At 35.8% G+C, this 21496-nt stretch overlaps 2 protein-coding genes across 7 annotated transcripts in view; one reads left to right on the top strand and one right to left on the bottom strand.

The window, feature by feature from the left end:
* Nucleotides 1–5357, bottom strand: part of NDC80 (NDC80 kinetochore complex component) — a 64540-nt gene extending 59183 nt beyond the window's left edge. The window contains exons 1-5 of one of the 2 annotated variants that reach the window (XM_003995047.5): nucleotides 5211–5357; nucleotides 3576–3685; nucleotides 2328–2405; nucleotides 258–381; nucleotides 7–179 (exon numbers count right to left, since the gene is read on the bottom strand). In XM_003995047.5, the coding sequence (XP_003995096.2) occupies nucleotides 7–179; nucleotides 258–381; nucleotides 2328–2405; nucleotides 3576–3676 (476 nt within the window). In that variant the 5' untranslated portion in view covers nucleotides 3677–3685; nucleotides 5211–5357. Of the gene's footprint in view, nucleotides 1–2; nucleotides 180–257; nucleotides 382–2327; nucleotides 2406–3575; nucleotides 3686–5210 lie in introns of both variants that reach the window. The other variant, XM_045041661.1, reaches the window with a different exon arrangement.
* Nucleotides 5358–5364: 7 nt separating this feature from the next.
* The window catches only part of METTL4 (methyltransferase 4, N6-adenosine), a 681840-nt gene continuing 665708 nt past the window's right edge, over nucleotides 5365–21496 (top strand). For 2 of the 5 annotated variants that reach the window (XM_045041664.1, XR_006587915.1), the window contains exons 1-3: nucleotides 5365–5469; nucleotides 6901–7652; nucleotides 9461–9523. In XM_045041664.1, the coding sequence (XP_044897599.1) occupies nucleotides 7314–7652; nucleotides 9461–9523 (402 nt within the window). In that variant the 5' untranslated portion in view covers nucleotides 5365–5469; nucleotides 6901–7313. The other 3 variants (XM_019815053.3, XM_045041662.1, XM_045041663.1) reach the window with 3 other exon arrangements.

Here is a 21496-nt window from a genome sequence, read left to right on the forward strand (position 1 = left end):
ACAAACCCAAGATCTTTAAAGATTCTTGGAACCTCTTCTTCAAACTTTGTGTCAGGAAGTTCATATGATGGGCACAGGAAACCATAAAGAAAAGTGAAGATCTTTAGGAAGTCTTTAACAGAAGGAGCTTGTAGAGATTTCATGGACACGCTATATGCATATCCGTTTTCTGTAAGAAACTACAATAATTTTTATGAAACATCAAACATTTGATAATAGAAAAACTAGTGGAAAATACTTAAGAGAACATTAAATACCTCACAGAGTTGTCGAATACACTGCTGAATGAATGCTTTGTCATTAAGTGGCCTTGGGTCCTTGATTTTTTCAGAACTGGAAAATATACCAAATTGACTATTCCGGGATCCATGTCCACTCGTTCTGGAAACATAAATAGTCAACACTATTTCCTTCTGTGGTCAAGTGTAAATTATTTCAAGGTGATTTTATATTTTAATAGCATCAAGCATTAAAGTTCAATTCTTTTCTCTTATTCAAAGCAAAGAAAAAGAGCAAACAATGAGAAGTATAAAGTGAGGTGGAAAGAAAAATGCACTTGTGGTGCTTTGCATTATTAACACTTATACTATCATCTAAACTTTGAGTCTACTAGATCTTCTGTTATCAACCATTCTCCAAGTCTATTCAATAATCTAAATCCTTTCACCATCCTCTTTAGCTTTTCATCATCACTTCTACACTCTCAACCCCTTCATTTGCCATCATTTCTTGTGGGAAAATTGCTTTTGAGATGTTAAAATAGGTTGTGCATGCTTTTTTTTCATGAATACTTTGTGTCATGCAATATTATTTATCTGATTTTTATTTACCATAAATATACAGGGTTCTACTTTTTAGTTATTAACGGATACAACGTATATGCTCCATTTTAAGCCCTTTCCCCCCCAAACAAAACTTTGTTTATATCTTTATAATAGTTCCTTTTGCCTAACTTTGGGGCCCAATTTAGCTAACAACTGTAGTTTATTAAGTATCCTGAGAATAATAATTTTTCTTATTGAACAAGTGCCACAAAACTAAGTTGCAATGAACATTGCTCTAACACCTGAACTCTGTTCATCAGAGCTTTATTTCTCCCTGCAAGTTTGCTTGTTGCTTGCAAGTTCTCTCCTGCCAAGGCTCTAAAAGTTCTTTAGCTTGGGCCTGGATTAATTGGCTATTTTTCTCCTGACAATTTGCTAATTTGAAAACCACTTTTCTACATACTGCTATTACTTAATCTTTTTTTTTCTTTTTTTTTTTTTTTTACCATAAAAGGAATATGTGTATAGACTTGGCTGTTTTTCTTTTTTTTTCTTTTTTTTTAAGTAGGTTCCATGCCCAGTGTGAAGCCCAATACAGGGCTTGAACTCATGACCCTGAGATCAAGACCTGAGATGAGATCAAGAGTTGGATGCTTAACAGACTGAGCCACCCAGGTACCCCAGACATAGCTTGTATTCTACACAAAACAGCACCCTTAGATATTTTTTTAAATTTTAAGAGAATTCCTCAACCAATCCAAATACTGTATCATTCAATTTATAGCTCAAGAACATAGTGTCTAGAACCAGAGTCTGTGGTTTCAAATTCTGTCTCTGTTGCTAGTTCTATGACCTTGAGTAAATAAGCTCTCTGTGCTTCAAGTTCCTCATCTATAAAATGGATACAATGACAGTATCTATTCATAGGGTGCTTCTGAGGATTAAAAGAGTTAACATAGATAAAGCATTTAAAACAACATCTGGCTTATAAAAATGTTCAGTAAATGTTAACTTTTATAATAATCATCATTATCTCTTAAGTTCACCACCAAGAGAAAAGTTACATTACAAAAATGCCTTAAGGGGCACCTGGGTAGCTAAGTCCGTTAAGCGTCTTAATTTCAGCTCAGGTCATGATCTCATGGTTGGTTAGTTTGAGTCATGCCTCAGGCTCTGCACTAACAGCATAAGCTTGCTTGGGATTCTCTCTCTCTCCCTTTCTCTCTGCTCCTCCTCCTGCCGGTGGGTGCACACTTTCTCCAAGAGTATAAAAAAAGTTGGGGACTAAAATGTCGAACTAGATGATGGTTCCTTTTAATTTTAAAATGCTATGATTCCATACTATTTGAAAGCTAGATACAGGATTTTCAATCAACTATTTACTTATAATATGAAACAGTGGTCTGAAGTGCTGATATATTTCTTAGCTCTATCTAAAGCAGATATAACCATGTAACTATTTAAAACAGAAGAAAGCTAGTTTATAACTTTCTCTTGTAAGGGACCATGTCATCTAATTTTTTGAGAACACCTTCATTAGAACTAATAAAAAAACATCATTACCTTTTACCAAATACAGAGACTTTTCTTTCAGATGTGGGTTTGTTTATACTCAACTTTCCAAAGCCTGGTTTCTCTTTGCTTTAGCAAAATGGAAAAACAAACAAACAAACACTTTAAAAAATAAATACAAAAAATATTGGTTTAAGAAATTTTTAGAAATACATTGGAACTAAAACCTTTTCCCCATTACCTATAAAAATAACTCAGAATCATGAAAATTTTTAGTAGCAATCATAGCTTGTTATAAATGGGATAGGCTAACCTAACAACATGTATAAGCAGGAATACTAAAGTGTTAAGAAGCAGAAAACAAAACAACACATCTACATTCTGATTTCAATTATCTTAAAGTATGTACATTTATGGGTAACAGGAAAAAGACTTAAAAGTAAGTATCTCCAGTCAGAGGATGATAGCTACATTTAACATTTTTCTTTTAAGGCCTACTCTGTCGGATTGCAGCTACACTTAAAAACACATATTATTTAAACAACAGAATCAAAACATTGACAATAGCAGCCTTCTGGCTTCCAATACAATTTGAGGCATAAATTTAATCTTTCAGTGTATGTAATGTGTAATAGTACAACAAATTTATCTGATTCAGAAGGAAAAGATACAAATATTTCAAATTTCTAAAAGTAGCAGGGGCTTATACTACATAAACATAAGTAGCCTAAGTACAGTTAGCAAGTACCTTGTACCTTGGTATTAGGGAAGGACTGATACAACTCTACAGTGGCTCACTAATAGTCTTCTCTTAATTAGAAGAAACTCACAGAGAAAAACTAGTTTATGATAGTAAACTATACACCCCTTTTTCCAGTGAATAATGAGAAAACAGTTTGAAGAAGTGGTTCTGTAGGTTATTCTAAACCAGCTTATCACTGAAGAACTCTGATTAAGAATTTTGCTGGTTGGATATACTTTAGTAAATTCAAAGTTGTAGCAATGAGCCCACTCACATAAGCAGGTCTAGAAAAAAAGGAGGAAAATAAGGAAAAGAGTGCTGGCTGGGAATTCAGTCTTTTTTAGAGGTTGCCTGGCAAAGGGTGTAGCTTCGGAAATTTAAGGAACAAATTAGATAAAACACACGTAATAACATGCCAGTTTTTACCCTTCACTGACCCCAAATTGGGGACCACCGTGAACAAACAAGATTCATCAGAACATCACTCATAGTACATTTTTGTATTAACCGTCTTTACAGATTTCTTTGTCCAAGATAGTAAGGTGTGAGGTACTTACGTTTGAGGGGTATGAAGGCTTTGTTTATTGAAATCCTGAGACCTTAAATCCTGCATAGAGAGGCGGCCAGCACCACCGGTGGAAACTGAACTGCGCTTCATGCTTATTACCTGCATTCACGAATTCAGTATTAAAAAATCTTTTCAGATATAGATGGTGCATTAAGCACCAACTGTTATCTTCATCCTCAAACAGAAAGCAGCCAAGTTCCGTTGTTTCTTCAAGATAATGTTTTCCTGGGCCCTCATGTTCACGTAGGTGAAGCCCTCATTTGCAGGGAAATCTATCTAACTTCATTTAAAACTACTCAACACACACGAATATTTACTTACTGCCTACCGTGTACACTGGGAGTGTGCAAGGCAACTGAAACGATACACTGATAAATAAGGTATAATTCCTGCCTTTGCAAGGGTATCTATGGTAGTTAAAGCCTTGAATCCTCACCTAGACCACATTACTGCTGTTGGCTGTACTGACTTCACCGGGAAAAAGTCAGAGACGGCCTGACAAGAACTACCTCAACATGTTTCCTTTTCTTTGGTCTTAGAGAACACAGCTATTCTCTTTTCCTAACCTCCATCTCTCTTGTTCTGTCCTTAACCCACTGTTTCCCATTTATACTCAATCACTGCCCCACTTACTTCAATCCCTCTTCTAACAAAGGTTAATTATCGGTCCACAAAATGGTCTACTGATTCTCATTTCTGAGAAAATTAACACTTCATTTCCTGCATATCTACTGAAACTGTTGCCTCCTAGGATACTCATGACTGACAAAACTTTCGATCCTTTCTCATCTCTGTGTGGCATTCGACACTATACACTTAAGATTTCTCAGGTCCTGGCCTGGCTTCCTGGGAAGTGGACATTTGCTGTTATCCCTTCTTTTTTCTGGGCTCTCATTTGTCTTTTGAACTGATTACATTTTCCGGGGCACCTGGGTGGCTCAGTCAGTCCGTTAAGCAACCGACTGGGGCTCAGGTAAGTCATGATCTCACAATTTGTGAGTTCGAGCCCCGCATTGGGCTCTGTGCTGATAGCTTGGAGCCTGGAACCTGCTTCAGATTTTGTATCTCCCTCTCTCTCTGCTCCTCCCCTACTCGCTCGCTCGCTCCCTCTCTCTCTCAAAAATAAACAGACATTAAAAACATTTTTTTCAAACTGATTACACTTTCCATCTTCGATAGGCCACCAATTTCTTCTCCTTTATACATTTCTACTATCCATTCAACTTTCCCACTCACCTATATGTGCACTCCAAATCTCTACTTAAAACGTAATTCAAGATTAAGACTTCCTTAAACGCCCACTAGGAGTATCTCAAACGCAACATCTGAAAGAGTTCATCTGGTCCTTCCACTCCCTGCGCGTATCAATTCTTCCCCTTTCCTCCAGCCTGTCTTCTCCCCACCACTATGCTCCTAGTCCCTCCTCTTCTCCCTCGGTAAATCACTGTTAGTAGAAATTTATTGATAGACTCCGGGAAATGCGCCTCGCACAGACTCCGCCCCGGAGGCCTCTCACAACAGTAGACACTAAAACGTCCCTTAGGACCTCTAAATCTAAGTTGTTGGCGCTATCACTTTCTCCCTTCAGAACACTTCTGCCTGCACGAAATTAACCCAAAGTTACCTTTCTTCCAGTTTCGTGACACGACCCAGGGACCGAATTTCTGTGACCTGTGCAACTATCTGAGGGACGGGACAGCAGCCGCCAAAACACCAATTCTTCCTTCCACCCGCCAGCGCGGTTCGAATTTTAAAATCTCCGCCGGCGCTTACGTCATCACGTACGTCGCGCGGCTACGCAAATCTTACGCGCCACTCTCAGTCTCTGGAACTCTGCGTATTGAGCGCGTCCCATCGTCTCACTCAGCATACTGGTGTCTCTGGTCAGTGCAAACGTCCGCTCCGACCTCTGGTCCGATTTCTAAAGTTAGCGCTGAAGACGCGGGCGCTCTGCGTCGCTAAGTAGTGGGCAGAACGCTCCAAATCGCCCTGGAAACACGTTTTCCGTACAGCAACATGGCCGCGCCCGTCGGCTCGTAGGAAAGGAGAAATTGCTTTGCTGTGCAAGTGGCGTCTTTCATGACCACTCTTTAGAAGGGTGCTGTTTTCATAATGCAAGTCTGGGAGGCGTCGTGCAATTTTCTGACAGAGGAAGCGGTGAGGTAGGAGATAGTTAATGCTGAGGTAGGGTGTAGTTGGCTTAGAGGATCGAACCCTAGTGGTCACCGCTAGGGTTCGGGTTGGCAATTTGCTCGCTAGGGTTTCATGGTCCTCTAGCGGTGGCCGGCGAGTGAAGCTAGGAGGAACCCACGGGGCTGGGGGGTGGGGTTCGGTGTGAAGCAGAGAGGTAGGTGAAATAGTTTAAGCACAATAGTTTACTTTGCTAAAATAAGACTTTCCGCTTCGCTGAGTTTGAAGTCAGAGACGAGTACTGCCCAGTACCTGGAGAGTGGTGGGGGTGGAAGGAAACCTTTGAGCCAAAGTCCGGATACCTGATTGTTGGAGCAATTGTGCGGTTAACTAGAATTGAAATTTGGGGCACGTCGCCTTTTCTGAGTTTCAGTCTTCTCGACTAAATTTTTGGCTCTCCCTAGATACTACATTAGTGGTGACTCTGAAGGCAGGGCCAGCACCAGCATTGCCGTTACTAGTAGCATTTGAACAGTTGCGATGTGCCGGGTACTGCACAGCACTTCATGTAGATTATGTCATTTAATTCTCTAAACTGCCATCTGAGATGTCATAGAAAATGATGAATTTGGGGCTCAGTGAGATGAAATAACTTGCCCATGGCCGTACTGCTAATACTACCTGGAGTTGGAAGGTTGGATCTAAGTACTAGTATTACTAACTGTGCTTTTAACCCCTTATATATATCTTATTCTGTCCCTTTCTTAAATTCTCCATTACACTGGATTTAGTAAGCAATGTTGAGAACTTTACCATCTTTTATAAAAAGATAAGGCAGTTTTGAAAAACCCAGTTGCTGGAGGAGGACTGCTCAGAACCAATTACCTTAACCATAACCTTGCAATTTTGAATTTTGCTAGGGTTTGATACTTATGATATCTGTTAAAATTGTGCTCTGCCTAGACCAGTCTTTCATTTTACCCTTTTTGCACTCTGTTGGTAGCAGTGGTTAAACAGGGTAGTATTATTACTGGAGAATGGGCTGACTTACAGCAAATGTGCTTTGAAAAAAAAAAGGGGCTGATCAGCTAATAACTCCTCTTGAAATTCTGTGACCTCTCTAGGTTTATCTCATTAAAAAGGGTGGATTCACATAGGTAATGTAGTATTCTTTGCTTTGACAGGACACTATCTTGAATGACTCCCTGACTTGGAGGATGTGGACCTAGTGGCCAGATTCAAGGACCAAACAGAAAGTTGTGTGGAGGGCCCAGGAAGATGGGAGGATTCAATTGAGATTCCAGAAATAAGATCAAGTTTTAATTCTCTTTTGCTAAATTGGCTGAAAATTTTGAATTAACCCTGAAATTAAAAGTTTATATTAAAACATTACATTTTTCCTTAATGTATCATGAATGTCAAATTCTCTTTTGTTTAAATGTCAAGTTTATATTCTTATATGTGAAATCTACCTGTGTATATGAAGTGTATTTTTATGGAAATGCAGGACATTTACGAAATTATCTGGAAAGTTGGGTTTTATATCTAGACCTTAATTTCCAGAGTTTTTTTTTTTTTTTTTTTTTTTAAGAAGAAAATGTCTGTGGTGCATCAGCTGTCACCAGGATGGTTACTAGATCATCTTTCTTTCATTAACAACATAAACTATCAACTTCACCAGCATCACGAGCCTTGTTTGACCTCTTTTGGAACCTCTACTACGTTTATTGCTTTTGACTCTACCTCTAAGCCAGATTATGATGACAGAGGAAATAGTGAAGTCTTCATACAGAAATATGTTTTTCGATCTGAGCTATTTAATGTCACCAAACCTTACATAACTCCAGCTGTTCACAAAGAATGCCAACAAAGGAATGAAAAGGAGGATCCAATGAGTGGTGTTAAAGAAGAAAACTTCAATTCTATTATTGGAAAGGTAGAAAGTTTTAATAAATTTTTATTTTTCTACAGAACACACAAAAGAAGTTTGTTATTCCAGTATCTCAAATATCTTGTAATTTACTATGTCTAAATAATCAATAAAGTGTAGGAAGGCTTTAGTGTATCCAATGTAATTTTGAACTCTTTGCTAACGTTCTGGCATTCTTAGAAGACCAAATTTGCATATTTCAAAAGCAAGCAATGTTTGCTCAAAAGTGAATGCTGTGTAAATTAAACCAACCGAACTAAACAACAACAAAACTCTTTCTGCTTAGTCATTTGTATTAATTGCATTTTTTACATTTGTTTTTTTCAACAACATGCTGCTTTCTCTGCAACATTCTAAAGCAGTATATGGACTTTGGGAGATTTTTAGAGACCTGTCCATTTATACACTGGTGCAGTCTTTTGGTGAAGTTTCAAGAGTACCATACAGGATCAAATTATACTTTAATTCTTCTTATGTTTCTGAAAAGTTCAGAGGTGATTATATAAAGTCCATATCAGATTATATTAAGATAGGAATAACATTTATTACTCATCCACAAATGTTTGAGATCTTTTTTATTTGTTCATTTTGTTTTGTTTTGTTTTGGATCTTTCTGTGTGCTGTTGTACATACAGGGATGAAACAAGACCAACACAAGTCCTGCCCTCATGGATCTTATAATTGAGGTCCATAAAGAAAGATATTAAATGAGAAAGCATGTTAAGAATTAGAATAAAGAAAATAATAGAGATAATTTATTACATTGTTCTAGTTTCCCGAAGTAGAACTTTTAATATTCTTATAATTTTTTTCTTTCAACAAATATTTATTGACCATTTGCTGTGTGTCAGGCATAGAATGGAAAATATATAGATAATGTCTGAGATTTCAGTAAAATACTATATAGATTTATCATTACTGTTACTAATTCAGACAAATAATAACCAGCATTTGCAGTTTACCAAGTATGGACATCTTTTAATGTGTATACTGTTATGTTGGATAAGTTTCTTACTTCAGTATGGAAAAATATAGATAAACTTATTTAATGAATTTTCTTGACGAAACTTACCTTATTTCTGATATGCCAAAGCAAATTGTACAATTAGCTTAATCTTAAGACCTTTTATTTATTCATCCAGCAAACGTTTATTATTAGCCTACTAGGAATTTGCGACTATGGCAAGCACTGCTGTTTCAGCAGTAAGAAGTAGGAAGTTCCTGCTCTATTTTGTACTGTCTTACATGTTCTTTTCTATGGAGTTGTTACAGATAGAACTGTGTTAGTATGTTTGATTTGTACCCAGCTCTCAAATCAATCATAAAGAGCTATTGAAAATACATTGGATTTTTTTTTTTTTAAGATAGAACATGGATAGATCCTCTCCTCAGAAACGAAGAAGTTGGGAGTAACTATACCATATATATTAACTGATAGATAACACTTGTAACTTTATACAGCATCAGCTTTCTTGTGTTACCTGGATGTCTGTGCTACATTTTATCATTGGTACTAGTTCTTATTAATGGCAGATAAAGCTAAGGTGACCTTGTATCACTCATTAAGCTTATAATAATAATAATAATAATAATAATAATAATAATAAATAAAAATAGAATTTTTTATTTGGGAAAGCTTACTTCCTTAGTCCATGCCCTTTTCACTGATTTTGACCTTAGTTGTCAATTATCACCTGTTAAAGACTGAGATACATGCTATGGAAAAGTGATGAAAAAGAAATACTAATATATTTCAAATTACCAATATTGTGATAGATGGCAACATAATTTTTTCCCTGTAATTTACTCTTTAGAAGCGTAAAAGATGTGTTGTTTTCAATCAAGGTGAATTGGACGCTATGGAATACCATACAAAGGTAAGGTATAAAATATTCATTGATGACATTGGAAGATTAATGTGAAGTTGTATAAATGTACAAAATAAATATGGATATTCTTAAAGATTAATTATTTTGATCAAGGCTAGAATTTAATAGTGGAGTGATTTATTGTTACTTTAACAGTAATAAACAGTTCAAACCAGTTTTTATTAAAACTTTATATACTTTTATTAGTTTACTGTTTAACATAAGTGAACTTATGCTATATTGGTTAAGTTTAGAAATTTGATAAGTTTTAAAGTCTGTTGTCCATAGCTAAAACAACTTATTAAGATGCAGAAGAAAGCATGAACAATGTAAAAGATACATTTTTAGAACATAGCAATAAAGGGATCTAGTAGTTAAAGAAATGAGGGAAAACAGAGGGTATGCAAGTATTTTAAGCTGTAACTCCCTGAGGAACCCTTTGACTGAAATGGAAAAAGTTGGGTTTGGAATTTGGCTTAGGAGGGATGATAATAAGTACAGTCTTGGACATGTATTAATATGATGATAGGACATTAAAGGTTTTTTAATCTTTTTTGTGGGAGAATATACATAACAAAATTTGCCATTTTAACTATATTTTAGGTGTATAATTCAGTGGCATTAAGTACACTCACAATATTGTGCCCTAATCACCACCATCCGTCTCCAGAACTTTTTCATCATCCCAAATAGAGTCTACACTGGTTAAGTAACTCCTCATTTTCCTTTTCCCATAGCCCCTGGTAACCTCTGTTCTACCTTCTATATTTTGAATTTGCCTATTATAGGTATATAAGTGGAATCATATATTTATCCTTTTGTATCTGATTTATTTCACTTAACATAATGTCCTCAAGATCCATTTCTTTGTCAGAATTTCATTCCTTTTTAAGTTTGGGTAGTATTTCATTGTATGTCTATACTTCATTTTCTTTTATGCAATCATTTGTTGATGGACATTTAGGTTCTTTCTACCTTTTGGCTGTTGCGAATAATGCTGCTATGAATATTTGGTGTATAAGTATCTATTTCAGTCTCTCCTTTCAATTCTTTTTGGTATGTACCCAAATGTGAATTGCTGGATCATATAGTAACTTTATGTTTAACTTTTTGAGGAACTGTCATACTTTTTCACAGCAGCTGCACCCTTTTTACATTATCACCAGCAGGGCACAAGTATTCTAGTTTCTTCACACTCTCACTAATACTTGTAATTCTTTCTTTCTTTCTTTCTTTCTTTCTTTCTTTCTTTCTTTCTTTCTTTCTTTCTTTCTTTCTTTCTTTCTTTCTTTCTTTCTTTCATAAAAGCCATCCTAGTAAGAATGGAATGGTATCTCATTGTGGTTTCCACTAATACATTGGATTTTACATGTATTGAAGATAGTTGAATGTACAAATGCTAAATCTTTCAATACCAAAAGTCTTCTCTAGTTTGTTAATTTTAGAACTCTTTCTATTGCCTGGAAATGCTACTTGCAAGATTAAACTGCAGAAGTATGCAAAAATCCAGGGTCTGATATAAGAAAGGTTAATAATTTTAAGATGTTAAATGAAATTAGAGAATAGAATTTCTTAAATTCATGTGCATTCGGATTGCTAAATACTTGTGACTGTTAATGATAACTATAAATTGTGAAACATTTGTGTGCTACAGAGTGCAATCAAACTCTTAAGTCATAGAACAGAATATTTACAAAATCTAATTTACAACTCTTGTTTCAGTAGTAAATTTGAATAAAGATAATATATGGCCATTTTGTTATCAATTAACGATTTTATAGAAATTAAAATCTGTTGGCTATAATAGAATTTTCAAGGTTGGTACGAGGACTGTTAATAGACAAGATATGTAGATGACTTTAAGGAACATATATTAAGGAAAAGCCTGTAGTAGAGCTTGTCTTATGATTTTCTTTACTGAATCTATCTGTGCCCCTCCCTTTCTTCCTGTCTAATTCATTTACTTATTTATACATTTATTCACTAATTAAATTAATTCAGTTTACTTATAAATATTCATTAAATGCCAACTGTATACCAGACATTGTTAGCCCTGGGACTTTAGTAGAAGTAGAGATAGATATAATGTTTCCATCCCAGAACTTATGTTCTTGAGGGACACAATTAAACTAAACTGTTATATATATTAAAAAGCACTATCATAGAATTCTAGGATGCTAGGAGGGCACAGAGGGTGGGTGTCCAACTGAGACTTGAGGACGGGGCATCAAGAAAAGCTTTATGGAAGCAGTGATTTTGTGTGAGTCTTTGCAGTAGGCATTAGTCATATGAAGAGGGTGATGAAGAGCATTCTAGTCTTTGAGAAGAATAGGATTTGCTAAAGTTCAGAAGCAAGATGGAATAAAGTTTATTTAAGGAACTGTAAAAGGTTCAGTGTGGCTGGGCTGTGGAATGTAGAGAGAATGGTTAGAGGTGAAACTGGGGAGATAAGTTGCAGATCATGTAAGGTTTTACAAGCCCAGCTTAAGACATTTAGACTTAATATTAAGGGTGGTGGGAAGCTGTTGAAAGCAGATGACATGACCAGACTTGCATTTTATTTTATTTATTTAATATTTATTTATTTTTGGATGATAATGCATTCATTTGGTAAACTTCAGAATGTACAAAGAGTATGCAGTAAAAAGTCTTTCTTTAATCCCCATCCTTCAGTCACCTGCTTCCTCCTCCCAGTGCATTCGTAGAGTGGTGGTGTTCATATGTGAAAGATGGTAAATACATATATTCCCCTTTTTTATTTAGATGGTAGCATACTTGACCCAGTTTTTCACCTTGCTTTTTTCCCCTCAGTTGAACATTACAAACTGCTTTATGTCTCATTATTTTTCATACTTTAATTAGTCTTCAGCTGCTAACATTTAGGTATATTATACACATGCCATTTTCCACATGTATATCTTGCAGGATACAGTTCAAGAAATTAAGTTTCTGGATCAGAGGTTTGAACTTTTTGGTAGATACTGTCAAATTGCTACTGTAGAGGTTTTATCCTCTTATTAGCAAACCAGAAATGTGTACTTCTGCGTATTTTCCCACATCCTTACCATTACAGTATGTGATGTATTGTTTTTGATCTTTTCCAATCTGATAGGTAAAAAATAGTATTTCAGTGTGATTTTAATTTGCATTCTCTTATTAGGAGTGTAGTGAAGTATTTTCACATTCGTTTATTTTTTTGTGTGTGAACTGTTTCTTTTGTATGTTAAAAAAATTGTGTCCTTAATTTATAGGCTCTCTCTATATGTTAGGGAAATTAGTTCTTTGTCTATGATATAAATTGCAAATATATTTTTACCAGTGTGTCATTTTAATTTTAGTTATGATTTTTTTTTTACCTCATAAGTATTGTATTTTTATTTAGTTGAATTTATTATTATTTTTTCTTTTATGAGTTCCGGATTTTTGAGTCATAGTTGAAAAGGTATTTCTTCTTCAAGACTTTAAAAGAATTTCCCCATGTTTTCTTCTAGAATATTTATGATTTCATTTCACATTTGTATCTTTGATTCATTTAGATTTCATTATGGTGTAAAGCAAGAGTTAAGGGTCTAACTTTGTTTTTTCCGGATGACTGCCCATTTGTCCAGCCATCATCTGTTGAGTTTTTTCTCTGCTGTTTTGAGATGCTAGATATACTAAATTCACATATGTATTTGAGTTTATTTCTGCACTTTATGATTTTATTTAATTCATTTATTTTCGAGTCTCTTTTCAGGTTTTATAATATGTTTTACTATTTGATGTGCTCACCTCCCCCCCATCCTTATTGCTTTTGTTCTACACGGTTTTTCTATTTTGTTTATTTTTCCATATGAATTTTAGAGCATTTCCTTCTTTTTTTTTTTTAATGTTTATTTTTGAGAGAGAGGGAGAGAGTGTGAACAGGGGAGGGGCAGAGAAAGAGGGAGACACAGAATCCAAAGCGGGCTCCAAGCTTTGAGCTGACAGCACAAAGCTGGATGTGGGGCTTGAACTCACAAGACTGCGAGATCATGACCTGACCCAAAGTTGGAGGCTCAACCGACTGAGCCACCCAGGCATCCCTCTGTATCAATTTTAGGATCAATTTTAACTTGGTTGGAAAAAATAAGCAATTGGAATTCTTATTGCATCAAGTTAAACTTAAAATTTTAAATTAGGCTTACTGAGGTCTTTAAGATATTGATGATTCTGCCCCCAAACATGAATATGTCTTTCCATTTGTTTCAGTTTCTGTTGTCTTTTTATAAGATTTTCTTTATAAAAGTCTTGTCAATTTCTTAAGTTGCTATAGTTTTTTTTTTCTTTTAATCTCTTGTGTTTTCTAAGTAACACTTAAAACTCCTGAAAATAGTAATACTTTTACTTACAGCTTTCCAATTATTGTATCTCTAGTTAATTTGTGTTCTGTAATTCTACAGGGTGGAAAATAAAATACAATGTTAAATCATATTTAATAGAGTATTTATCATTGTCTTGTTCCTGAATCCGTAGGCATGATTTCCTCACTACGCATAATACTGGCTTTTGGGCTGAGCTGCAAATAGCATGTTAAAGAAATTTTCATCTCTTCTTATTTATTGTTATTATCAAACATGCTTATTGAATTTTATGAAATGTTTTTTTAGGCATCTGTGGAGATTGAATAGCTGATTTTTCCCCTAATATTTTCCTTTGACTTTTTTCCTCATGTGCAACCATCCTTGTATTTGAAGTATGTATTCCAAATGACCATGATGTATTATTTTCCAAATGTTCTGCTAAATTTTATTTGTTAACATTTTATTTGAGATAATGATAAGTGAGGTTAGTCTGATATATATTTCTTGTTTATGCATAATTATATACACATATTTGTATACATCAATATTGGAAGTTGGAAATTTTTCTTTTTTTTCCCCCTCCCCAAGTCTTTGGTGTAATCTTTTTTCAAAGTTTGGTAGAGGGACACCTGGGTGGCTCAGTCGTTTAAGCATCTGACTTTGGCTCAGCTCATGATCTCATGGTTTGTGGGTTCAAGCCCCACGTCAGGCTCTGTGCTGACAGCTCAGAGCCTGGAACCTGCTTTGGATTCTGTGTCTCCCTCTTTGTCTGCCCCTTCCCTGCCTGTGCTGATTCTCTCTCTCAAAAATAAATAAATATTAAAAAAAATTTTTTTTTTAAGTTTGGTAGAGCTCTTCTTTGCAACTGTTTCAGCATGTTATCTTTTCTGGACATACTTCCTTTGACAATTTAACCTTTTTCTTCTTTGGAAATAAGTTTTAGATTAAAAAAATTTCATTTTCTTTTGTAGTCAGTCTTGTAAAGTATGTTATATTAGAACATTATTTGTTTCATTAAGTTTTTAAAATTTATGCATAGTCTGTGTCTATAGTTATTTCACCTTCATTATTCATATTGTATGTTTATTCTCTTTCTTGATAGATTAGCGAATGGCTTACCTAATTTATTAGTTGTTTCTTAACTTTATCATTTTTATTTTCTAACTTATGCTTTAATCTGTATTTATTTAATCCTTCCGTTAATTTTTTCCTGACTTTTTGAGTTTTCTTAATTCACATTTTTACTTCTTTTTTGTTTATGGGAGTATTCAGCGTTACAAATTTTTCTCTGGGCACTGAAACATCTCATATTATGATATGTTGTATTTTAACCACTGTGATACAAAGTTTCATTTAAATATTATAGTTTTCTAGAGATTTGCCTAAGAGTAAATTTTTATTTTATTTATTTATATTATTTTATTATTATTTTTTAAAGAGTTGTTAGTAAATTTTTAAGTTTCCATGTTGGGGTAGTATTGTTGGATTGACGGTAAATGTTTATTAAGCTCTATTAAAAAAATGCCAAATTGTTTTCCACAGTGACTGTACTGTTTTGCATTTCACACCAGCAATGCATGAGAATTCCATTTGCTTTCTATCCTCAATAGAATGGAAACCCTAGTCTTTTAAATGGGTTGCAAGCACATCTGTCTAACCGTTTAGCCTAAAGAGCCTTTTTATTAACTTGGACAGGAAATAAATCTGCCCTCTACCTTGGAGGGAGATGCAGTATCTATCTTCCATGCTGTACACATAACCTTGAGGATTTATTCTGGAATGAAAACTGTCAGTGCCTCTCCTCTCACAGAGACTCATGGTGAATTGTCTCCCATTTGTCCTGTGAATCATGAGGTTTTTCAGTCCGAATATTGTAAACAGGCAATATTGTTGGCTCTGTGGGAACTGGCACTTTTTCTTCTGTCCTTTGGGTGGTTCTTTTCTTGGCCTTCGATAGTTCTCTCACACACTTAAGCACATGAGTACTTAGGGGAATTTTTCCAGGGTGACTACCTATACATCTACAGAGTTCTCCCTTTGGGTGGCTCTTTCCTCTCTGGTGCTCTGTCCTGTGAAATCTTGTCATGATCTCCCCATATTCTCTGCTTTGTCTGCTCAGCTCTGGATTTCTCCCAGCCTCTGTCCAGATTCTTCCTTCTGTTGTCTTAGCTGGGGCAGTCAGTAGGCCTTACCTATGATTTCTTTCACTGTTCTTTATTACTTGATGTTCTGTATCTTGAAAGTTATTGTTCCTGTTACTCCATCTTGGTTGAAAGTAGAAGTCTTTGGCTATTTTGAACATTTTTTCTTTATCATTGAGTTTTAGCAATTTGATTATGATGTTCCTTTAGGCAGTTTTCCCCTCCTTTGTTTGTTAAGCTTGAATCTGTGAATAATAGTCTTTAGCAAATGTGGAAATTTTTGGCCATTACCTCTTCAAATATTTTTTCTGTCCTTTTCATTTAGACACTTGTGTAGTGTGTTGTTTTCAAGTGCACTAATCTTTTCTTCTTCAGTGCCTGCTATTAGTACAACCTAGTGTATATTTCATTTTTATATTGAACAGGCATACCTTGTTTATTGTGCTTTGTTTTATTATACACTTTGCAAGTTTGTGGGACCCCTGCATCAAACGAGTCTGTCAGCGCCATTTTTTTCCAACAGCATTTGCTCACTTTGTGTCACATTTAGGTAATTCAAATTTTGTTATTATGTTTGTTATATTTGTTATGGTCATCTGTGATGAGTGATTTTTGATGTTACTATTGCAATTGTTTTGGGGCACCACAAACTGTGCACATATAAGATAGCACACTTAATTGGTAAATATTATGTACTCTGACTCCTCCAGCCATCAGCTGCTCCCGTTTGTCTCTCTTTGGGTCTCCTTATTCCCTGAGACACAACGGCTTTGAAATTAGGTTAATTGATAGCCCTGCAATTTTCTCTAAGTGCTCTACTGAAAAAAAGAGTTGCATGTCTCATGCATTAAATCAAAAACTGGAAATGATTAAGTTCAGTGAGGAAGGCATGTCAAAAGCTGAGGTATGCTGAAATGTTGGCCTCTTGCACCAAACTGGTAGCCAAGTTGTGAATGCAAAGCAAAAGTTCTTGAAGGAAATTTAAAGTGTTAACCCAATGAACATAGGAATGATACATTCAGCCTTATTGGTGATATAGAGGAAGTTTGAGTGGTACGGATAGGCGATCAAACCAGCCACAACATTCCCTTAAGTCAAATCCTAGTCCAGAGCAAGGCCCTAACTCTCTTCAATTCTATGAAGGCCGAGAGGTGAGGAAACTGTAGAAGAAAAGTTTGAAGCCAGCAAAAGTTGGTTCATGAGATTTAAGAAGCCATCTCCGTAACATCAAAGTGCATGGTGAAATAGCAAGTGATGAAGTAGAAGCTGTATCCAGAAGATCTAGCTAAGGTCATTACTGAAGGTGGCTACACTAAACAAATTTTCAATGTAGATGAAGCAGCCTTCTATTGGAAGAAGATGTCATCTAGGACTTTCAGTGCAAAAGACAGGCTGACTCTCTTTTTAGGGACTACTGTAGCTGGTGACTTTAAGTTGAAGCCAGTGCTCATTTACCCTTCTGAAAATACTAGGGCCCTTAAGAATTATGCTAAATTTACTCTGCATGTGCTCTCTAAGTGGAGCGACAAAGTCTGGATGACAGCACATCTGTTTACAACATGGCTTACTGAATCTCTTCAACCCACTCTTGAGATTTACTCACCGGAAGAAAAGATTCCTTTCAAAATAGGGCTTATAAATAATGCAGCTTGTTGCCCAAGAGCTCTGATGGAGATGTACAGTCAGATGAATGTTGTTTTCATGCCTACTAACACAAAATCCATTTGGAAGCTTATGGATCAAGGAGTAATTTTGACTTTCAAGTCTTATTATTGAAGAAATACATTTCATAGGGTTATTGCTTCCACAGACAGTGATGCCTCTGATGGATCTGGGCACAAAGTCAATGGAAAATCTTCTGGAAAAGATTGACTATTCTAGATGTCTCTAAGAACATTTGTGATTCATGGAAAGAGGTCAAAATGTCAACATTACTGGGAGTTTGGAAGAAGTTGATTCCAACTCTAAAAGATGACTTCGAGGGGTTCCAGCCTTCAGTGGAGGAAGTAACTGCAGATGTGATGGAAATAGCAAGAGAGCTAAAAGTGGATCCTGAAGATGTGACCCAGTTGTTGCAATCTCATAACAGAACTTTAAAGGGTGAGGGTTTGCTTATGATGAATGAGGGGTGCTTCTGAAGGATGAGCAAAGAAAGTAGTTCCTTCAGGTGGAAGCTACTCTTGGTGAAGATGCTGTGAATTGTTGAAGTGACAACAAATACCCTAGAATATTCCATAAGCTTGGTAAAGCAGCAGCAGAGTTTGAGAGGATTGACTCCAATTTGGAAAGAAGTTCTACTGTGGGTAAAATGCTATCAAACAGCATTCATGCTACAGAGAAATTGATGTCCATGAAAGGAAGAATCCATTGATGTGGCAAACTTCATTGTTGTCTTATTTTAAGAAATTGCCATAGCTGCTTCAACCTTTAGCAACCACCACCCTTATGAGTCAACACCCATCAACATGGAGGCCAGACCCTTCGTCTGCAAAAAGAATATGACTTGCTGAAAGTTGAGATAATAGTTAGCATGTTTTAGCAATAAGGTGTTTTTTAATTAAGATATGTACATTATTTTTAAAGACATAATGCTCTTGAGCACTTAATAGACTATGTCCGATTTACAAAATATAGCTTACAGCCCTTGCCTTCAAATAATTCCCTTTATTATAAAGATAACTTGCTTTATTCTGGTGGTCTAGAACCCAACCCACAATATTTCTGTGGTATGCTGTAGTTTTCTTCTCTGGAAGCTCAATTTTTTTTTAGTAGTTTTTATGTCTCTGAACATTCTCATTTTTTGCTTTACATTTTAGGACATATGAATATGGTTATGATAAGTGCCTTATTATCCTTTTTTTTTGCTCTTGTTCTCAATCTTTTGAATGGGCTACAAGTAAATCTATTCATACATTTCTACTGTTTGTATCATCTGTATTATTCCTATGTGTGATTATTCCAACATTATGTTGTGTTTTCCTTCTTTATGTACCTGATAATTTTTTTAAGTTTTTTTTTTTCATTTGTGTTTTTTGAGAGAGACAGAGTGGGGGAGGGGCAAAGAGAAAGAGACAGAGAATCCCAAGCAGGCTCCCCACTACCAGCACAGAGCCTGACATGGAACTCCCAACTTACAAGTTGTGAGATCATAACCTGAGCTGAAAACAAGGAGTCAGATGCTAAACTGACTGAGCCACCCAGGCACCCCTATACCTGGTAATTTTAAATTTTATTGTAAGATGTTTCAATTGTAGCTTATTGGGTACTAAATATTTTCATTTTCCTATAAATAATCATTTTCAAAAAAAATTTCAAAATGTTTATTATTGAGAGAGAGAAAGAGAGCTCATGAGCAGGGTAGGGGTAGAGAGAGAGGGAGACAGAGGATCTGAAGCAGGCTCTGTGCTGAAGCAGAGAGCCCAGTGTGGGGCTCAAACTCTTGAACTGAGAGATCATGACCTGAGCTGAAGTCAGATGCTTAACGACTGAGCCACCTGGGCACCCCATCATATTCCTATAAATATTCCTGAACTTTGTCTTGGACAAAGTTACTTTGAAACTGGCTGATCCTTTTGTGATTTTCCTTTTTCTTTTTTTTTTCTCTTTTTAAAAAATTTATTTATTTTTTAATTTACACCCAAGTTAGTTAGCATATAGTGCAACAATAATTTCAGGAGCAGATTCCTTAATGCCTGTTACCCATTTAGCCCATGCCCCCTTCCATAACCCCTCTAGCAACCCTCTGTTTGTTCTCCATATTTAAGAGTCTCTTATGTCTTGTCCCCCTCCTTTTTATATTCTTTTTCATTTCGCTTCCCATATGGTCATCTGGTTTGTATCTTAAATTCTTCATAGGAGTAAAGTCATATGATACTTGTCTTTCTATGAGTGACTAATTTCACTTAGCATAATATCCTCAGTTTCATCCACGTAGTTACAAATGGCAAGATTTCATTCTTTTGGATTGCTGAGTAATACACCATTGTATATATATACCACATCATCTTTATCCATTCATCCATTGATGGACATTTGGGGTCTTTCCATTCTTTGGCTATTGTTGATAGTGCTGCTATAAACATTGGGGTGCATGTGCTCCTTCAAAACAGCACATGTGTATCCCTTGGATAGATACCTAGTAGTGCAATTGCTGGGTTATAGGGTAGTTATATTTATAATTTTTTGAGGAACCTCCATACTGTTTTCCAGAGTGGCTGCACCAGTTTGCATTCCCACCAGCTGTGCAAAAAGACCCTCTTTCTCCACATCCTTGCTAACATCTGTTGTTGCCTGAGTTGAGTTGTTAATGTTAGCCATTCTGACAGATGTGAGTTGGTATCTCATTGTGGTTTTGATTTGTATTTCCCTGATAACGAGTGATGTTGAGCATTTTTTTTCATGTGTCAGTTGGCCATCTTGATGTCTTCTTTGGAGAAGTCTTTTGCCCATTCATGTCTTTTGCCCATTTCTTCAGTGGATTATTTGTTTCTTGGGTGTTGAGTTTGATGAGTTCTTTATAGATTTTGGATCCTAACCCTTTATCTGATATGTCATTTGCAAATATGTTCTCCCATTCCATCGGCTGCCTTTCAGTTTTGTTGATTGTTTCCTTGCTGTGCAGAAGCTTTTTATTTTGATGAGGTCCCAATAGTTCATTTTTGCTTTTGTTTCCCTTGCTTCTGCAGACATGTTGAGTAAGAAGTTGCTGTGGCCAAGGTCAAAGAGGTTTTTGCCTGCTTTTTCCTCTAGGATTTTGATGGCTTCCTGTCTTACATTTAGGTCTTTAATCCATTTTGAGTTTGTTTTTGTGTGTGGTGTAAGAAAATGGTCCAGGTTCATTTTTCTGCATGTTGCTCTCCAGTTTTCCCAGCACCATTTGCTGAAGAGAGTGTCTTTATTATGTTGGATATTCTTTCCTGCTTTGTCAAAGATTAGTTGGCCATATGTTTGTGGGTCCATTTCTGGGTTCTCTATTTCATTCCATTGATTTGAGTGTCTGTTTTTGTGCCAGTACCATACTGTCTTGATGATTATAGCTTTGTAATACATCTTGAAGTCTGGGATTGTGATGCCTCCAGCTTTGGTTTTCTTTTTCAGGATTGCTTTGGCTATTCAGGGTCTTTTCTGGTTACATACAAATTTTAGGATTGTTTATTCTAGCTCTTTAAGGAATGCTGGTGTTATTTTGACAGGGATTGCATTGAATATGTAGATTGCTTTGGGTAGTATTGACATTTTAACAATATTTGTTCTTCCTATCCAGGAGCATGGAATCTTTTTCCATTTTTTTGTGTCTTCTTCAATTTCTTTCATAAGCTTTGTATAGTTTTCAATGTATAGATTTTTCCCTCTTTGGTTAGATTTACTCCTAGGTATTTTATGGTTTTTGGTGCAATTGTAAATGGGATCAATTCCTTGATTTCTCTTTCTGTTGCTTCATTATTGGTGTATAGGAACGCAACCGATTTCTGTGCATTGATTTTATATCCTGCAACTTTGCTGTATTCATGAATCAGTTC

Source organism: Felis catus, chromosome D3 (assembly GCF_018350175.1).
Source record: "Felis catus isolate Fca126 chromosome D3, F.catus_Fca126_mat1.0, whole genome shotgun sequence".
NCBI lineage: Eukaryota > Metazoa > Chordata > Mammalia > Carnivora > Felidae > Felis > Felis catus.